This window comes from Mastomys coucha, unplaced genomic scaffold, assembly GCF_008632895.1.
Source record: "Mastomys coucha isolate ucsf_1 unplaced genomic scaffold, UCSF_Mcou_1 pScaffold21, whole genome shotgun sequence".
Lineage (NCBI taxonomy): Eukaryota > Metazoa > Chordata > Mammalia > Rodentia > Muridae > Mastomys > Mastomys coucha.
This window is the reverse complement of record NW_022196904.1, coordinates 100,432,016-100,452,403: the sequence shown is the minus strand read 5'-3', so window position 1 is coordinate 100,452,403 and position 20,388 is coordinate 100,432,016. Positions and strand designations below refer to the sequence as shown.

General features: G+C 46.3%; 1 protein-coding gene across 2 annotated transcripts in view; it reads left to right on the top strand.

Moving 5' to 3' along the window:
* Positions 1-20,388, top strand: part of Galnt18 (polypeptide N-acetylgalactosaminyltransferase 18) — a 305,010-nt gene that overhangs the window by 163,637 nt on the left and 120,985 nt on the right. For both annotated transcript variants that reach the window (XM_031387885.1, XM_031387886.1), the window contains exon 3: positions 12,890-13,056. In XM_031387885.1, the coding sequence (XP_031243745.1) occupies positions 12,890-13,056 (167 nt within the window). The remainder of the gene's footprint in view (positions 1-12,889; positions 13,057-20,388) is intronic.

Sequence of the window (20,388 nt, the reverse complement as noted above, 5' to 3'; positions counted from 1 at the left end):
TTTTTTTTTTTTACCACTGAACGCCAAAATAAGCAGGGCCAAAAACCAGAAAAAGGCAGAGGAACACATTGGATCAAAAGTCAACACTCCACACATTGGAAGTCTGTGTGTTTGATTGAACATGAGTCAAATATCAACATGTCAAAAACTGAAGTTGAGAAGAGATCGGAGAATTGAAGAAGATAGGGAGATGAGGTTGCGGAAGATTACTCTAAAAATGGGTACGGCAGTGGTTAGGAAGGAGAACCATGAAAAGTTAAGGCAATGGCATCTTGAGGACAGTGAGGGAGTAGGATCCCAGTTACAGCAGATCAGGTGGTGGCATATTCCTGCCCTTTTCCCCCTGTGAGGCAGGTACAGACTCTCTGCATTCTTTCCTCATCCATTGTTTGTTATTTCCAAACAGTGGCCATAGAGGAGTCTAAAGGCAAGTGCCTGCCCCAAGCGGATATGAGTAAAAGGCTTCCAGCAACAAACTGACCAGTTGCCAAGGCAACCAAGCTTCCCCCAAGGTAGCTCAGGGCAAAGCCCTGGGCAGTGCTACTTCCTGCCTCTTGCTGGCAGATCTTCCAATTCCTCTGAGTCCTTTCTCTCCAGTGCCCTCTGAGGTCTATGTACCTCCCTCCCGGGGACTATGGTACACTGGCTTTGGGGTTGACAGATGTGTTAGGTACTATGGTTGGAGCATCAGAAGTTGGTCTTTAGAGGATGGGACTATTTTCTACAACTCTTAATGAAAGCAACTGAGACGGATTAACATTAACATTTGAACTTCAGGAGCCCAAGTGCAGAGCAAGAAAGAGTAGAGATGGAATGGGTTGGTAGCAGAGAAGGAGTCAAGCAGTAGGACCCTGGGGAGCATGTAATGGTCCTAAGGGAGGAGGGGACTACACTTGGGAAACGGGTATGACAGCTGGACAGTTGGGCAGTATTGTTGGTGTTGCTGCCCTTGAGCTGATGGGCTGCAGACAGCACCTGCACCATGTGCTGTGGCCATGTATATGCTCTCTATACAGCTTGATTCTCATGACACTTTCAAGCAGTTGTTACCACTCCATTTCATGTGGGAGAATGCTAAGCCTTACAAGGCTAAGAAATATGTTTGGGTTAGGGAAATACTAAGTTACTGAAGAGCACAAGAACCTGAGTTCTATTCCCCGGTAACCACATCAAAAAGCCTGCTATGCTGATATGTGTTTGCAATCATAGCACTGGGGAGGTGGAAACAGATGGATTCTTGAGGCTTGCTGGCCAGACACCCTAGTCTACTTGGTGGATTCCATGTAGAAGAAGTGAGAGCTCCTGTGCTATTTTTAATAGGCAACTTGACCTAATCTAGAATTACCTGGGAAGAGAGTTTCACTTGAGGAATTAATTATGTAGGGTAAGTTGGCCCATGGGTAATTTGTCTTGATTGTTAATTGATGGAGGAAGACATACCAGGTAGCAAGTCCATTGTGGGCAGCCCTATTCCTTAGACAGTCTTAAACTGTATGAGATAGGAGAAAGCAAGATGAAAGCAAACAAACAAGTGTGTGATTATCCCCTATTCACTCTTGTCTGGGGATGTGATGTGATGAGCTACTTGCATTTCTACCTTGACCTTCCTGAAATGACGGTCTGTAACTTGGAATCATAAGCTAAGTAAACCCTTTTCCTCCCCCTTGGTTGTTTATCATCAGTGTACTTTGTCACAGCAACAGAAATGCAATTAGGATAGCCTGTCTCACAAAAACAAGGTTGATAAGGACTGAATTCTCCCCTACCCCAATAACCTCTGATCTCCATGTGCATGTGTACACATGAGCATCTGTACGCAAACACGCACACACACATTTGCACGCATGCCCAAATGCATGCACATGCATACATACACGAGGAACCTGCTTAAGTTCTTATAGGTACTCTGTGGCAGAGCTAGTATCTTTATAGGTTCTAAGGACTTCAGGACATGACCTTGTCCCCTACTCCTACCCTACCCAGGGGAGCTTGTCTGACCTTGGCTTTGGAGAAATACAGGTGCAGCCAGAAACAAACACAGGACAAGAGATGAAATAAAGACTCTGTAAGAATTGTGCTGCCCATGTTGGAAATGCTCATAGAACAAATACGGTTGGAAAGATGGCTCTCTAACTGAAGCACTCTGGGAACATATTTATGTCTCTTCTTAATGTTAAGCTCACTGTGGGCCAAGAGTGTGATTGTTTGATCTTGAAGAAGCAGTAATCTCAAGCTAATATGTAACAAGGAGCTAAGAGGTATAATAGGGAGGGGACAATGTTGTTCTCCTTTGCTCTTAGACCTTATCTGCAGAAATGGATTGTAAGGAACATAGGGGCCACCCTGGGAGTGACAGCTAATGTTTCTGTATAGGTTATAGATTAGTAGTTAGACTTGACTTGCTTCTTTGGACTACAAAGCCAGGTCTCTTGGCTAAAAGTGGAGTTGAACTCCAGTAAGTTCCAGTAGCCTCTCTGTTTCTGTTTACAGGTAGAAATCTGCTCACTAGAGAGCTCAAGACAAAGACTGAAATGTGTCTGGGGTCTGGAGCACACTTCCAGGCTTGCAGTTGCTCTTGTTGTCTGGGTTCGTGGTTTCTGAGTTGACTTATAGGGAGAGGCAGAGATGAAACAGGATGGTCTTCACTTGGCCACCTGGAGGACCATGTGGACAGAGGGACATGTGGTGAAGCAATGTTCTGGCAGCAGATGAGAGCAGGTCTGGATAGGCACTCTGGAAAACATCACATTGCAGCCCCTAGGAAAGACCTCTTCCACACCCCAAGACCAGAAGATCAAAGGTTGAGTGAGCCCAAGCTGGACTTGGCTGGGAGGTAAAGAGGTCTTATTGTCCTTAGCAACTGGCCTTTCCCGACATATCTAGGGACCTTGCCTTCCTTTGTAGATCCAGGCATCTTCCTTTTCCCACAGATCAAGTGGTACCCCTTCTGCTCCAGCAAATAAATCTATGTGACACCTTTTCTTTTTTTTAAGATTTATTTTATTTATTTATTTATTTATTTATTTATTTATTTATCTAATGTGTATGAGAACACTGTAGCTGTACAGATGGCCATGAGCCATCATGTGGCTGCTGGGAATTGAACTCAGGATCTCTCCTTGCCCTGCTCGCTCTGGCGTAATATACTGTAGCTGTCTTCAGACGCACCAGAAGAGAGCGTCAGATCTCATTACAGGTGGTTGTGAGCCACCATGTGGTTGCTGGGATCGAACTCAGGACCTTCGGAAGAGCAGTCAGTGCTCTTACCCGCTGAGCTATCGCGACACCTTTTCAATCTCCCTGAAGATGCAGAGGACCCACCTTGCCCTGCCCCAGCAGATCTAGAGGACATCCATTCTCCTGCCCGTAGCAGAATGAGGCGACTACTTTGCCTTACCCAGCTAGAGTTAGAGAACCCTCATTCCCTACCTCCAACAGATCTAGAGTTCCCACTTTCCCTGCCCTGACATTTCTGCTCTGCCTTGCATTCCTCAGCCTTAGTTGTCACAGGTTTGGCCTGCCCACCCAAAAACCTACCAATCAGGGCCACTTAATGTAACTTTTCCACTAGAGCCTGCTGACTTTTGATGTCTGAGCAACTGTACATTTAAGACTCATATTCTCCAGGCCCCATATTCTCCAGATTGCTCAGATATTTGGGGAACAATCGAGCTTCCTGCTTCCTTGGTATTGTTTACACTGTAAGTGATGACTCTCTTGTTTATCTCCCCTTTTCAGCCTGGCAGATCCTTTGTCTACAATGATAAGATCACCAGAAAGGATGTTCATTACACTTCTGCCTCTGGGAGAAGCTGAGTGTTGATGATCATGTGTGCTCAGCAGTTCACTCCATAGTAGTGCCTAGGCTACATTCTGTTTCTAGAGCAGTCCTGTACCATTCCTCTCATTGTACAGAAGGATGAAAGTCCAAAATTTCAGTTGCCATTGTCTTGTCCACATCTGGACCAGTCTCTGAAACCCTGTCTATGCTAAGTACCTGACCCTGGCTCCATCATCCTCTTGTTGCATGATGGGATTTTGTTGCTGTTGAGCAGGAAGGATACAAGCAGCTTGCATACAAGCTGACTCCACACTTGTCCTGTCTTGATGGAGTTCCCACCATACCAAGCTCATGGCCAGATAGGCTCTCCTGCTCATGAATTTGAATTTTCCTTCAGGAGTCTGTCTCCAGGCACTGTGCTTTCTGAGAATTGCCCTGCTGCACATTGAGCCAGGTGCTGTGAATTCCCAATGTGCAGTTAAGTCCTGACTTTGTGTAGTTTACATCAGAATGTGTCACAGTTACATAGAGATATACATTGCAGTAGCACACAGCGGCATGAAAGCAAGCAAGCAAACAACAACAAATGAAAACAAAACCTAGGGCATCGTGGGACTGCAATGATTTCAATCAGGAAATGGAGTGAGCCTTTCTGTGGGAGGGTATGGGGGTGGTTTCTTTGCAAGTGGTGAAGACACATGCATTTATGTTCAGAAGCCAACAAAAGGCTGTGGAGGTGGGGACACCCTGGATAGCTCCAGGATGCACCCTCTTTGTTCCATTTCTGCTACATCTTTCCCAGTGATTCATCTCCACGTCAGCAGTTGCTCACTGTCAATGTTCTGCATCCTGCCCTGGACTTCTGTTGCTGCTCCCGTAGAGTATTCACATTCAAAGTTCCCACATGAAAGCCCATAATAGGCTCCCTGGTCCTTCAAAATCACCAAATCTGACTAGGCATTCCCATTGTATAGTTATTAACATTTCTTCCAAATTGAAACCTTCCCTTTTGGATGGAGGGGAGAAGCTCTCCCAACTCACCAGAGACCCAGGAAGCTTAGAAAGCTGCAAGAGTTACAAGGCTCCTCCCCACGGTCAGATGAGCAGTGGACAGTTGGCAGGGAGGGACTTTCATTGTAATGCTGCCTGAAAGTTGTCTTCACCCATGCAGGTCTTTTGGTCACTCAGCTGCTTTTGAGTCCCCACACTCATGCAAGTAGCCCCAGTAAATTCTCTGCTTCACCAAGATAGACTGGAACAGAATTGTTTCCACCATCTGTTATTGGAACCCTATGTTGTTTACATTCTTCCGGGAAAAGTCATAAACTAGGCCCTGGCAAGACTGACTTACAGGTTAAAATTAGGCCTATGTGAGGCTTAGGAATCAGCCACTGCCCTCCCCACCTCAGTTATAGACCAAATGATAATGTAGAAAGGAGGGCAGAAGACACCGTAACCTGTATACAGATGTCCCTGGAACTGCTTATCTCAAAGGCAGTAATGTACCTGGGAGATAATCTCAAGCTTCCATGCCCTGAAAGCTTTAACACACTGTCCCACACCTTCCAGCCACACATAACAGCCCCTCTCTAGTTCTTATGCGGAATTGACAGCTTAGGAGCAAGACCTCCCAGCAGGCTTTCATGATACCAGTAACACAATACCACTGTCTCCCTGGACACACTTCTAGTGGCATAGGAAGGAAGGCGGGCATCCGTTGTGGGGCAGGTGTTAGCAGGCAGAGGAGCCTAGGCTTAATCAAACCCTGGAGGATAACTTCCCACCTCAACTGCATTTCCTTCATCTGCATTGGGGATAAAGACGCTGACTGGTACTGATAGTTGTTAGGGGTGATAAAATGGTAGAAAAGAATAAAAGCATGCCTTATGGCATGGTGAAATGTCCATTAATGCTGATACTTCCAGGGATTCTCTGTAGAGTCTGAGGAGAAGTGGTGAAAGGTGTAAGGATCCCCAAGCTCTGAAGGTTGTATCGATGTATAAGCCAGCCAGAGAGAAGGACAGTCTTGACTTTTCTTGTGTTAGTGAGAATCCTCACATTACCTCATTCTTGGGTCTCTGTGAGCCCAATCTCCTGGGAGCCAACACACATGAGATATAATGTGGAAATCCTGGAATCTATAAGTATGCCAAAGTGAGGTCACAGAAACACCGTGCATTGCTATGTGGGTACATGGAGATTAGTGGCTGGTGTAAGGATACCAGTACCCTCTAGGACCAACAGTAGCCATGGAGAGCCAATAGGTGTCTTGAAGGGTATGAGATCATCCTGGGTTTAAGCTTCAGGTGGCTAACAACTCACCTTAACACCATATTCTGATTATAGCTCAGAGGGGAGTGTCTCTGGAGAAGTTTGGGAAGTGTGGCCAGGACAACCACCCCAGGAGTGGTTACTCCAGAGTGTCATCTCCCAGAACTCTGGCACAGAAGCCCTGTCCCTAAAGTTCACTGGCAGTCTCCCTTGATCTCATTCTAGAAATGGTGTGCTCCATCCTCCTTCCTGGCAGGTCAAACTGCCCCGTGAATCATCTTATGGACAATGATCTTGTCCATTTGCTGAGATCAAAGAAAGGGCAGAGGCTGCCAACCCGACATGGGGCACAAGAACTGATTCCCTCATTTGATGCCCAAGAGCTGAATATGGTCTCATACAGGAGTCTACTGCTTCAATTCCTCTCATAGGTAATGACACCCAAATTCTTAGTAGAAATTTGTCTTCGGATGACTCAAAACAATCTGGATACAAATCTGTAGAGAAGCTCCCTAAGCTGTCTTGTCTCTTGTCCCTGCATATCTTTTTGTGTGGAGAGATCAATAGAGTGGAGTTTATCGGGACCATCAATTCAGCTTATTAGACAGTCCCAACACTCCCCCTCCACTACACCTTGTTTTTATCTCTAGTGGGGAACAGCTTGACATTGAGCAAGAGTGAAAATCAAAAGGTAACTTTTATGGCTTAATTTTACAGGGGAAAGTGCCTCTTCCAAAGACAAGTCAGGGCTGGGTGTTACACAGTTAAGTGTCCTTTTAAAAGAACAAGTTAGGGACATTCCCGTGGTGTCTTCGCATTACAATCCTCATGCCCTTCACCACAGAAGTGAATGGGATGGGGGAACAGAGAGCACCTATCAGGGTGGCTCTGAGCTACAGTTTGTGTATAGCATGCTCTCAAAGGCCCATGTGTTGAAGGTTGGATGACCAGCTCATGGTGCTATTAGAAAGTAATAAAGCCCTCAGGGTAAAGCCTAGCAGAAGGAAGGTAGGTTATTGGCACTGACTCCTGTCTTAGGGTTTTATTGCTATGAAGAGACACGGTTACCAAGGCGGCTCTTATAAAAAGACAGCATTTAATTGGGTCTGGCTTACAGTTTCAGAGGATCAGTCCATTATCATTATGGCACGAAACATGGCAGCATTCACGCAGACATAGTGTTGGAGGAGCCAAGAGTTTTTCCTATATCTTGCTCTACAGGCAGCCAGGAGTAGCCAGCCTCTCTTCCACACTGGGGGGAGTCTGAGCAGGGACCTCAAAGTCCATCCCCACAGCGACACACTTCCTCTAACAAGGCCATACATCCTCCAATAATGTCACACCTCCTAATAGTGCCACTTCCCATGGGCCAAGCATATTCAAATTACACTTCCTGTCTGCCATGAGATGAAATGCTTTCCTCTACTGGTCTCCTCTATGTACACTGCTGTGAAGTAATGGGCTAAATGACTAAAGGCTGAACTCTTGGGAACCATAAAGCAAAATATATCTTTCTTCCCTTCATCTTGACTTTCCTCAGGTGTTAGGAACAGCAGTGGCAAGCTGACTAACCCTCTCTGGAAACATCTTACCTGGGAAGATGTGGACCCAGGTGCTAGATGTACTTATTACTTTTACATACCTGTTACCAAACTACCTAACAAAAATTACCCAGGAGAATAGGGGATTTGTTTTGACTTCTTATTTCAGAGAGTTCAGTCCATAGTCATGACAACTGGAGTATGGGGAGGAAGACATATTCATCTTATGATAGACAGGAAGCAGAGCATGAGGAAGGCATTGAGGATTTAGTATAACCTTAAAAGTCAGTGCTCTGCCAACCAGGGACCAATCATTCAACAGATGAACTTGTGTATGGGATGGGGGTGGGGCGCATTTCAGTCAAATCATAAGACTGGATCATCTCAGCGGTGTGCATGTGAGATCAATGTCTACAGGGTGACTGCTGGGCTCACAAGAGAAATCAGCTGGAGTCTAGTACATACACCTAGAACTTACATCCACTTTTTCCACAGTCAGGGAACAGTGTGGATCCTACATAAGGACTTGCATCATGGAGGGACTTAATAAGTCAGTCCAGTTAGAGTACAGAATGATCCAAACTGTACAAATTAGCTGGTACTGAGAGACTGGGCCAGTGGAAGGGCAATCAGGTCATCTCACCCCCTCATCTTGCATCATCTTCCTCTGTGAAAGTTCTTAGAAGTGTACTTCTACTACAGGGCCCTGGCAGCAGCCATCTAGTCTGGCAACCTGAAATGCCAATGAAAGCTGTGACCAGCAGATAGGACTACATATTTTGACTGATGCATTCTTTCTTTCTTGTCTTTTTTTGTTTCCTTCCCTTAGCAATGCAAGCTCTCCTTGGGTATTGAGCAGAGAGATTGGAACCATGACTATGTGTATGTGAGGTGGGGAGTGGGGTTGGGGACAATTGGAAAGGAAGCTTTATCAACAAATCGGCAGAATGTATATTCATTGCCAGGCACTGTGCTGGGCAGTGGTATGAGGCTGTGAGTGAGGCCATTCTCAGCCATCAGGAAGCTCATGGTTCAGGGACAGGGTGGCCAGACATTTTACCCTGTGTGAAGCAGTCATTGTTTTAAAGTTGAGAAAATTCCAGGCAAATCACCTGACCTACTTGCTATAGTGGCGAGGGATGTCCTCGGAATGTTTGGTGGTGACAAGGCACTGCTTGGGAGGGAGCCAGAGTGTGCAGATCATCTCTTCAGTCAAGTGTCACTGTATGCATGAGGAAAGAGCCTCAAGTTTGCTCAGCAAAAGACTTCTGAGTTGATCATGTCTTCTTATGGTGAAGATGAGAGAGAGAGAGAGAGAGAGAGAGAGAGAGAGAGAGAGAGAGGTGGCTTGTCAAAGATCATGCAATATGGTAGGCTAAGCTGCTTAGCATGCCCAGGTGCCTCCATCCCTGTGTTCTAGGAATGACCACCTTCCTTACCTGGTGGTGCTTCACATAGCTGTGGAAAGCCTGAAGTGGAGAGGGAGAAGGTACCATGGGTTGTGAGAGACACACTTGATCAGGTTCCCAGTAAAAAGGGAAAGGAAGGTTTCAAAGAGATTAGGACATTTGATAGAACAACTTCATGGAGGCAATGAGGAACTGTGGCATAAATGCAGGGAAAGGAAACACAGGTAAACAAGAGTCTGCCGGTGGAGGGAGGGCCTGGCATTCGAGAGATCCATGGTGTGCAGATAAGGTAAACACGCCTATGTGCTCTACTTGATGCCCAAAACACTAACCACCAACTATGTGCCAGGTCCTTGTTGAAGATGGCAGGGTGGCAAACAGTTCTTGCTTTCATGGAGTGATGTTCATTGGCATTGGGGGGAGATTATAAATAAGCGTGGGTATGGCACGATATGACCAAGGGTTCTGTTATGTACAGGAGTTTCCCTAGAAAAACCTTGGGTTTGAAGGTCTTTCTTAGGAAAATGGTGATCAATGGGGTTTAGTTGTAAAAGAACCACAATGTTTTGATTATGGTTGGAGGGTGACCACCAGAGGCCTCCATGGCTGTCACAGGGGGAAATTTAAGTGAGTCTTCTTAAAAGGAGGAATCTAAGTAGCCATGTTCAGAAATAAGAAAAGAGACGGGGGAAGGCGATTAGCTCTGTCTCTGAAAAACAACAAGTGGGTACAGGGGTCTAGGGCCACAGCCTCATTTACCAGGGAGGACGGTGAACTTGAACCATACAATGACCCCACTGGGAGCTGAACACTGTACTTGAAAAGATTAAAAAAAAAAAATGTGTGTATGACTGTGTATGGCATTACTTTTGTTTAAACTTTGTTCCTGTCCCTCTCCCTCTCCCTCTCTCTCTCTCTCTCTCTCAGTGTCTCTGTCTCCCTCTCTCTCTCACTGTGTGTGTGTGTGTGTGTGTGTGTGTGTGTGTGTGTGTTCACGTGTGCTGCATCTATTCGAGTACCTGAAGAAGCCAGAAGATGATGTGGATCCTGCCTGACTTAGATTCTGAGATTCAAACTCAGGTCCTTCTGAAGTGCAGCAAACTGCTGAGCCATATTTCCAGGCCTGTGTGACACTACTTTTAACATGAACTTAGCAAACAATGCATATGCTAGTCTTCTCCTGTTTCCCTCCCCAGGGAAGGCCCAGCTGCCTGGTCTCAGTTGCCCACCATAAATAAGTTCTAGCCAACACAACCCCTTGGCTCTCTTCCACAAACCTTCTCAATGTTGTTACTGAAATTACATTCACAGTAGAGAAAACAGGAAAGTACCTTTGAAAAGGGTCTGGTGAGTTGAAGAATTTCCTCCCTTCTCATTGATTAGGCAGGCTGCTTATCTTCTTTCTAGCCACAGCACTGTCCCCTGGGCCCTGTGAGACCTTGGCATGATACACAATATTTTAGAGTCTAGTCAAATCTCCTTCTTTGTGGAGGACTTCTTGATCACTCCCTGGAACAGCTATCCAGACATTGTGATGTCCATGTGCCTGGGCTCCTTTAACCTGAACACATGCAGCAACTTGCTTTCTATTGCACCTATTTCCCTTGTCAAAATATAAGTCCTGTGAGGACAAGAAATTGTCTGTGTCCCATTGTGTCCCGGTACTTATCATCATCCCTACCAGGTATACAAAACTTGATACAGTACATAGTTATCCCATTATGAACAAGAATGAAAGTGTGCTACGGCAGTTTGTTAACTTGATGGTTGTATTAAAATTGTAAGTGTGAAGTAGATTTGGGAAAAGGCTCAACTCCTTTCCCTCCTCCACCTTGCTTTGGTGAAAGGGAAGGAGAGCTGGAAATAGAATGGGAGAAGTTTCTGTAAATTTCTGGTAACCATAGAGACAGTGATTTTAGTTTATTAATCTCCTGCTCTTAAGCAGGCTGGGGCCCCATGGTGATTTCTCCAAATTGCTCAGTCTGGTTATCCTGCAGCCTTCCTCATTAAGAAGAGCAGGCCCATTCCTATCCTGCAGCACTTTAATTACTGAGAGCAGAAGAACCACGGCTCTTACGCTAATTACCTCGTGTTCTAACTTGGCTGCAGCACCTCTTTTGGAACAATGTAACAAGGCCACAAGCCCTAAATCCCTGGAGCCTTCGGTGCCAGGTGGCAGGTGTAGGCAGGCAGCTTCCTCCCCAAGCCTGGGGCTCTTTCCTTTCATTCAGCAGTCTTGAAAGTGAGGCTCGGGACCTTCTGGAACAGCTTTTCATTTAAGTCAGGGCAAGCCACCAGCAGGGATTCCTGCCCATGAAAGCTATGCTTTTCATAGCAAGAATTACCCCTGGGATGTATGTTCTTCTTGTTGCCTGGCCTCTTGGGGGGCTCTGATTTTTATGGCTCTTTGCTTCTCTTCCCTTGCAGAAAGACATCTAGCTTCTCTGAGTGTGCTTCAAGTCAAGTCAGGGTCTCCTCAATGGCTTTAGGAAGCTGGGGAAATGGACAGTCTGGGACAGCTCCTTTTGTGGCTATTTCTTCCTTGGTATAGCTATGAGAAGACCAGAGTTAGAATTTTATGCCACCCACCTGTGTGTGTGTGTGTGTGTGTGTGTGTAACCACTAAATGGCAGATGACTTCTGCTGTAGCCATTAGTAGCTGTGAGCGACATTAGGCTTGCTCCTTCTATCTCATCAGTGTAGGGATTCTGACTTTAACTTCCCTTTGGATCGCTGGATGGATGGGATGTGGAGAACACTTCCCAGGGTGAGGAAGAGTGGGGTTAACAGAGACGCCTCTGGGTGGAGTCACAGCTCCCGCCTAAAGTCAGTCACCTGAGGTCTGACCTCCCTGCCTTTAGAGACACTAAGACTTCCCCTCAGCTGCATTTTTCATCCTTTGGTTTGGAAATGCTGAGCCATCCTTCCAGCAAATGTTCTGAGAGAAGCCTCCTTTGGCTGTGTGCTATACGAGGTCAAAGCTTCTTACCCTCTGGCTCATTAACCCGTAATAAATCGTGGGGGCTGTGAAAGATCTGAAAGAGCCAAAGAGTTCTGAGTGCAGAGACCAGAGCTTAGTTCAAAAGCCAAACTCATGACGAGTGGGGGAAGTTTCTGCCAGCGCTGACCTATGTATGTCACATAACTTCTCTGCAGCCTTGGTTCTGAACACAGGCACTTGGCAGCCTATATACCAAGGCCACATGAGAGCAATGGGTGCTCCCTGAAACAGAGGCTCAGCTTCAAGATTGCTATGTGATATAAGTTGCAGTGTTCTACTCTCCACTCAAAGTTTGCAGTTCCCATAGAAATACGAGTTTAATGACAGACAGCAGAACTACCCGTGTCCTGACCACCATGGCTCACACACATATGCTTAGTGAGCCTTTGGATTGTGCTGTTTTGAAAAGACAAACATATGGAGATTACTCACATATCACTTCTCCATTTATTTTTAATAAATGGTAAATTTTATGCATACCAAAGAATTGTTTTAAGATAATTTTTATGATTTATCATTAAAGTTTGATTTAAATATTGATTTTAGGTACCTATAGACTCAGTGTCACTTATGATTTCCCAGGTAAGAAGGGGCTATGGTTATAAGAAGTCTTAAGAAGCCCTGTGCCGGGTCCTCAGGTCCTGCTCCACAGCTGGCATGGCCACCAACCCATTTTCGTGCTCTTATGGACGAGCTTTTGATTACTGTAGCCTTCTGCTGCTCAGGTAGGGCCCATCTTTGGCATACCAGAGACGAGGCTTTGGGGAGCACTGGGGCTCCTGAGCCCACAGAAAAGCTGAAGGAAGTTTGGGGGTAGGCCCAGACCTGGTGTGACCCCAGTGATGTCCCCAGCATGTCCGAAAGCTCAGCCCATTCTTCTTTCCAGGTGCCGCAACCTCTCGTTCCCTGACAGCCTCCCAGAGGTGAGCATCGTGTTCATCTTCGTCAATGAGGCACTCTCAGTGCTGCTGCGTTCCATCCACTCGGCCATGGAACGCACGCCATCACATCTGCTGAAGGAGATCATCCTGGTGGACGACAACAGCAGCAATGGTGAGTGTCCGCCTCCCTGGGGCCAAGCATCTGGTCCCGTGAGGGCTGATAAGAACCAGCCTTGGGTTTTCATTTCTCAAGGTTTTCAATGGCTCTTCCATCTAGGAGGTATTACCTCAGAGACAGTTTCATGATGGTCACTGCTTGGAAAGACCATGTGCACCCCAGAGGGGCCATGTCTTCAGTGGCTGACCATTGCTTCTCCTAGCATTCCAATACAATATGAGGAGATGAGATGTCTTGAATCTACCCCACCTCACACACAATGACTGTTTCTTATGTAGCATGATTCCATTGATGGTGGTCCTCACCTCCACTTGGATGATGGTTTATAGTTTTTTTACCATCAAGAGTGAGGATGGTGCTGATTGGTAAGGTTGTTAACAGATGTGAACCAAATGAAAGCAATGGAGTTATTGGAAATCTGTGTGAATTACTGGTTCCCCTCTGATGTCCATTCTCTGTCCCCTGAAAGGCTCAAGCTTGCCTGCCAGCATCTTATTGAACTCTCCCATGTGCCTCTTTCTCCAGCCACCACCAGCTACCTCTATCCATTGGTACATGCTTCACATCCTTTGATTTCCACTCTCATAAGTGCATGTGCTTATGATAATGTATGACCTTAAAAATAGTCAACCATAGTGTGAGTAGATCACAAGTCCTTGCATTGTCTTTCAAGCCTTCTCGAGTAGGGAAATTCCCAATGAATAAGTTGCTGTAATGAGGTGGGCAATTTTTGATTTGTTATCAATTAATGCTGAAACATATCAGATAATTGAAGTGGCTTTCATCTCAATAAGCGAATTTCACTTCTCATTTTCTTGTCGTGAGTTAAGAACCACAGGAACAGAGCTGTGAGGGGATTCAGGAGCTTTCCCAAGGGAACACTCATGATTTACTTGCTTCGTTGCCCCCTGGGCACAAAGGAAGGAGGCATCAACAATGTGAGAAAGTTGGCAGTGTCTTCTGAAGGAGGTGGACATGAGGGAGGTAGGAAAGGCCCAGCCCCCATCTCTTTTGGCACCTACCTTCACCTCATTGAAGATTCAATGAAAGGACTCTCCAGAGAGCCCTGTGCCACCTCTCATATCACATGAGGAGGTGAAGGGTACCAGAACCTCTCTCCCAGAGGTGAGGGTATTTCCAAATAAAAGACTCTCCCAAACCACACTCTGATACATTTATCATAGCCTAAAGGAAGAAATTCCACTTGATTTTAGTCTGTGGGGAAACCATAGAGATGCTGCACTGGTTTTCTGTGAAATTTAGGCACAGAAAATGTCAGATGTGGAGGATTTCATATGTGAGCTTTTAGCATGTAGACCTCATTCTGTCAATGATGGTGACCATCACATAGCCTTGGTGAGCGGAGTGAGGGGTTGAGGGTTGAGCAAAGGAGAGGCTTGTCTGTGCTTTGTGATCCTAGGTAAGGAAGGGGCCTCTGGATGCAGGGACATGGGTAAGGAGGCTTCAGGAAGAGCAGACCAGAAGTCCAAGACCAAGACTGAGAACAAAACGTTAGCCTGAGAGGAAGAATTGTGGGGCCTGCCATGGACAGATTAGTCAAATGAGAGCAGGACACTGATGACTTGAAGTTTCAAACTAAAGTGACATAAGGGATGGTGAACATTGTCCTCAAACATGGAGGTGACAGAGCAGTGTGCTGGTGCAGAACTTAGCCATGAATGACATACTTTCCATGTATGTCATTCAAACATACTTGGGAGCTTTCAACCCCCTAGGGAGTCCGATACAGTGAAGTAACTCAGCTGCAGGGGTGGCTACACTTAGATGCACAGGTGAGGAAAGCACATATCACTCCTTGCTCATACCCAAGTGAGCACCCGCACCTACTTTGTGGACTGGAGCAGCATCCTATATCCTGACGGAGGCATTGTCTACAGTATGTACAGAGTTATCAATGGACTGTGGGATGTAGCTTACTACTAGCACCTTGCTTAGCATGCACCAGGCTCCAGGCTTCATCTGAAGTCCTACAGATAAAAATTTTAAAAAGATATTAGCACTAGAGAAGCTGAGATGAGGGTGCTTGAGAACCTCTTCTACACTCTGTGATTTTAATTACTTCAGAAAGATGATGCCAAGCCAGATGTGGTATTACAAACCTGTAATCCCAGTTCTCCAGAGACAGGTGGGTCTTTGGGAGTTCAAGGCTAGCCTAATCTACATAGCAAGTTCCATGCCAGTCAGGACTGTATAATGATACCCCGTCTCAAAATAATAATAGTAATAATAATAATAATAATAATAATAATAATAAATTATTAATAATAAAAATAATAATTATTTTTAAAACAACCCAAAAGCTCTCCTAAGAGATTCTACTTCATTAAATTTGAAGCAGCAAGGACTGAAAATTGCTATTTTAAGGTACCCTTAACAAACCAGGGCTCTATCTGACAGCCTGGATGAATGGACTAGAGGTGCCTCCACTCTTTACCCAGGAAGGTCACTGTGCAATGTGAAGGGGTGGATTCTCAGGCTGAACTGAGAAGTTGTGGGTTCTAGGATTCCCTCTGCAGTGGAGGAGAGACTGGAGAAAATCCCTCTCGGCTCAATATCAGCAATTTCCTCTGTGAAGCAGAGGGGGCATTCGCCCCATGCACTTAAAACAACCTTATAACTGTGACCTGAACCCGTCACTGTGGTCCCTGCCCAGCCCTGCTCCCTTCCCAAGAGACTAGCACACAGTGACCCCATCAGACACTCGGAGACATGGTCAGAGCCTCAAATGTTGAGCAGAAAGTAAGAGCCCAGAGACTTAGAAGGGTGTTGAAGGGGAGCTAGTCAGGATCTGGAAGGAGAAGCAGAGCAGTGACAGGTGTGTCAGCATAGGAACCACAGGGGTGATCAGAAGCCAGTGGTCTCCCCAGAAAGTGAGGATTTCTGGAAAGAAAAAGCTACAGGTTGCCCAAACCCGCAGGCAGGTGAATGAAAAAAGAGTCAGAGAAGCTGCTCCAGAGTCTGGAAGATCTGGGTTCTGGAAGCTTTGGTAAATAGCAGTGATCATCCAAGGGTGGAGCTGTGGATGAAAAGCCAGGTACGAAGGGGGAAGCTGGGAGGAGGGGATCCTCTATGAGGGATTTGACTCCAAGGGAGGGTCACCAACTAAGGCAAGGAGCCCGAACAGTGTTTCTCAAAAGTAAGCATTTGCAGCAGTAACAGCAAGAAGTAAGCTTCCATCTGACCCAAGATAACACACCTACTCATTCATGCCCCTGTACCCACCTTTCCTGAACTTCTAAGAAACAATACCTACTCTTACAGGGCACAAAGCTTTATGCTATTTCCCATTGTATTCTGCACTATGGTATTCAATTTTATTGTACTTTTTTCTATTCTTTCTCCATCAGAGGTAGGCTGCTCTCAAGATCCTGCATGCATATCAAAAACACTTTGGTGAACTTGAGCTGGGGAGTCCAAACCATTTCTTTAGTGATTAAATGGGTCAGAAGAGGGGGCACCCGAGACCCTGGAGTCAGAGGCACTGAACAGAGGCTCCATAGAAGCAGGAAAAGATGGATCTGGGGTGCAGACACCCAAGAGAACAAAGTGCTCATCTAGTCCCCAGTCCAAATACAGAGGATGAATAGAGGCAGCAAAGGCAGTGGAGGACATCGCAGCCTTAGGCTCATTCCTAAGCACCCTGTGGCCAGCAGAAGTCCAAGACTAGAGTTCCCCTGTGTAGAATGGGACAGGAAGGTGACTAGCAGAGAGATGGTCTAGCCAGCTGAAGGTGGGAAAGGGATAAAAGAGACACCCTAAGGAAGGGTGCACCCCTGGTCTGGTGCTTCCTAGTGGCTCAGCCTGACACAGGGGCTGTGTCACTACCCTGAGCAGCCTCTGCCTGGGGAGCTGCTCCTGTCAGGCATCATGTCACTGAGAGTGTCACAAGTTCATCAGGTGGACTCAGCTCAGCTCCACCATCATTGCGGGAGTCTGAGCTATCAGTTCAAGCCCCTGCATCAAGTATGATGCACGGAGGAAAGAGCCAGCCCCCTTTGGTCACTTCTTTTTTTTTTTCTTGGTCTAAGCATTACAATGACATGTCTGTATTGAAACAAGATACGTGGGCAGAGAAATCAGCATTTGAATAACACAAAGGTACACTTTACACAGTATACAAAAGCATTATGCCTTTAAGTATTCATTATAAACTTATTCCAGTAATAACTATGATTTGTTATAACAAATATGTATACATACACATATCTGGTACTGATACAATAATAGTAGGTGATTTCAATACTCCACTATCATCTCTTACTAGAACATCTAAAATAAAAGTAAGCAATGAAAGGTCACTTCTTAGTTTTGGTTTTCTTAGTTATCCTGTGGGGACCTTCAGGCATTCCTTGCCCTGTCTGTCTGACAAAACCCCTGAAAGCAGCAAGGGGCAAAGAGAGCAAAGGTTTTGTGTAAGTGACAAAGTGCTAAGGGGACTCAGGGACAGGTTAAAGAGGCAATAAAACCATGATGCCACTGATGGAGGTGACAGGTATTCAGTCACTGTGTTAAGGCGGCTCACCATGATGGGAAAGCACAGGGCTGGCCACTCTGCCAGCTTTGCCGTTTTAGCTCTCTCTAGTGTCTCGCTGCTAGTGTGTTCTTAACCTGTGTGAACCCTATTCTCCTTATCTGTAAAATTGAGACGTTTAATTCCTACCTCTGGGATTGTTCAGAGTCTTGGAAGAGATAAGGCATGATGGAAGAATTGGGGCTTTAAAAATTCTAAATTAAGCCGTGCAGGGCTCTGGGAATGGTTTCCTCACAGAGCCAGAGTCTCTGTGTGTGCTGGGACCTCCTCTCCCCACCTTCTTTTCTGCAGTCTGGGGTTCCTCAAACAAAGGGAGGGGAGGCCAACCATGCTTCCACACCCACATCTCCACTGTTAGCCTCTGAGCGCAGGGCCTGAGGCTCTGCCAGCGGTCCTGTCCAAGAGCCTCCGTTCATCTCCTCAGCTGCTCAGCTGCTCAGCTGCTTCCTCCCCCAGCATTGCTTCTCCAGAGACTATCTCCTGCTTAGGATGCTGTCACTCCCTGCAGCAGTCTTAAATGCTAGTGTTTACTTGTTATTAACAGTATGGAGATTTATGCCTGCCTCAGGACATTGATATATGCTTGCATTCCACCTGACACACTCATACTTTGCTTTATTGTCTCTTTGGGGCTTCTCTCAAGTATACCTTCTTACCTGTACCATTTAAATGACAGCCCTTGTCCCTGCTTCTTGTCACTCTGTACCCTCTCTGCGTTCTTTCCCTCTGAAGCACCTATTGACCTTTGGTGGACTGAACTTAGCTGCTTCCTCTCACACATTTATCTGTACAACACACACACACACACACATCACACCACACAACACCATATCACACCATACAACACCATATCACACCACACACACACACACACCACCACCACCACCACACACACACACCACACATACACCTATACCACACACATACATACCACACCAGACACACACACACACCACATACACATAGACAGACACCACCCCTCTCTCTTTCACTCTCTTTCTCTCTCTCTCTCTCCCTCTCTCTATCTCTCTCTCTCACACACACACACACACAGAGAGAGAGAGAGAAAGAGAGACAGAAACAGAGAGAGATAAAGAAGGAGAGAAAGGGAGAGAGAGAGAGAGAGAGAGAGAGAGAGAGAGAGAGAGAGAGAGAGACCTGCCCCATGTGAAAGCTCCAGGAAGATATAGAAGCATCTTTGCCCCAGCCGTATCCCCTGTATGAGGACTGGTACATGGTACTTGCAAGAACTTGACACACTGGTTTGATGAAAGAATGAGTGAATCTGCTGTCTGAAGATCTAGGGTCTGCATGGTGACACTCAAGTGCACTGGCAACCTCTGTCCCCATGTCTTATTCGTGCTGCAGTACAGAAGGCTACTGGGTCAGGCTCAGATTCCCTTCAAGCAAGCACAGGGATGAGGCAGAGCCTCTTGCTGCAACCCAGGGATAGACCATGAGTAAAGGTGGAGGATGGAATGCAGAGCAGGAAGGGGCGGGCCTTTTCTTGATATGATGCCAGCATATCCTGAGCTGAGTGCTTGTCCTCAGCACCAGAGGACCACCAAGGCTCCATGCCTTGGTCAGTGTAACTCATCTCCTGCAAGGAATCCTCACGATCAGCCATAGCCTGCAGGATCAGCACCAGAGGACCACCAAGGCTCCATGCCTTGGTCAGTGTAACTCATCTCCTGCAAGGAATCCTCATGATCAGACATAGCCTGCAGGCTCAGCTCTACAACTCTAAAGCCACAATTCCAGGCCTTTGGTGCCTCTTCACTATCTCAAGAAAATGATGGGAACCAACTCTGAGCCCCATGGGCTTTGCAGTGAGTGATGGTGGGCCAGTGTCTTTGGCTGTTGCTGGGATTATGACCTTGGGCTTCCAGAGGAAGAGGACACCCAGAGTTTTCATGCAATAGAGTTATTGCTTCTCTTCATCCACTCATTCATTGGTTCCCTCAGCAAGCTTCAAATCATATGATTCTGTGATCTTATTCATGCCCCACAGTATGCCAGTCCTGGGTTCAGAGCCAGGTTCTGGTGAATGTGAGTCTTTTGGGTCCCCTCACCAGCCATTCAGCTAGTATATCCCACAGCTTGACTACCCCCACTTCCAACAAACAAATTACAAAAATAGGCTTCTTTTCATGGGCTCTTTTAGTCTCATTTATGAATTCAGGTCCTCTTGATAAACAGCAAAGAATCATATGCCCTTTTTTTCCTGCCTCTTGAAATTTCAAAGCTAATCTTTATTTTGTTACTAAGAACATCAAAGGGATGGTAATGTCAACTCCTCTTTTAAGAATCCCTTTCCCTGGAGGCTTCAATCTGCTCTTGACTTGGCAGACTCTTGTTCAGCCTCCGTCCATCCCCGGCACTTGCTCTCTACTTCTGCTTGCTTGCAGACTGGAGAGAGGTGGCTTCAGTGTGTCCAGGACTCCGGGGCTTTGGTGATCCTGTACCTCTCTCCCAGGTTTCTATCTCCCTTGCTCATGGATCTAGTCTTCAGACTGGCCATTTTCACATGTAGTCTTTCATATTTGCAGCCTGGAGATGGCATAGAACTAGGTAAGCTAGAGCTGTTCCCTTGTGTCATAGTGACAGCCAGACCACCAAGAAGCTACAGACTCAAAATCAGTCCATTGACCTTAGCTGGCTTCCTTAGTGAGTTTCCATGTTTCTATGAGCTACTTTAGAGATCGGTTTATGGGAGTGGAGGGAGAGTTTACGCTGGCTCAGTTTGACGGCAGCCCATCGTGTGGGGACCTGGG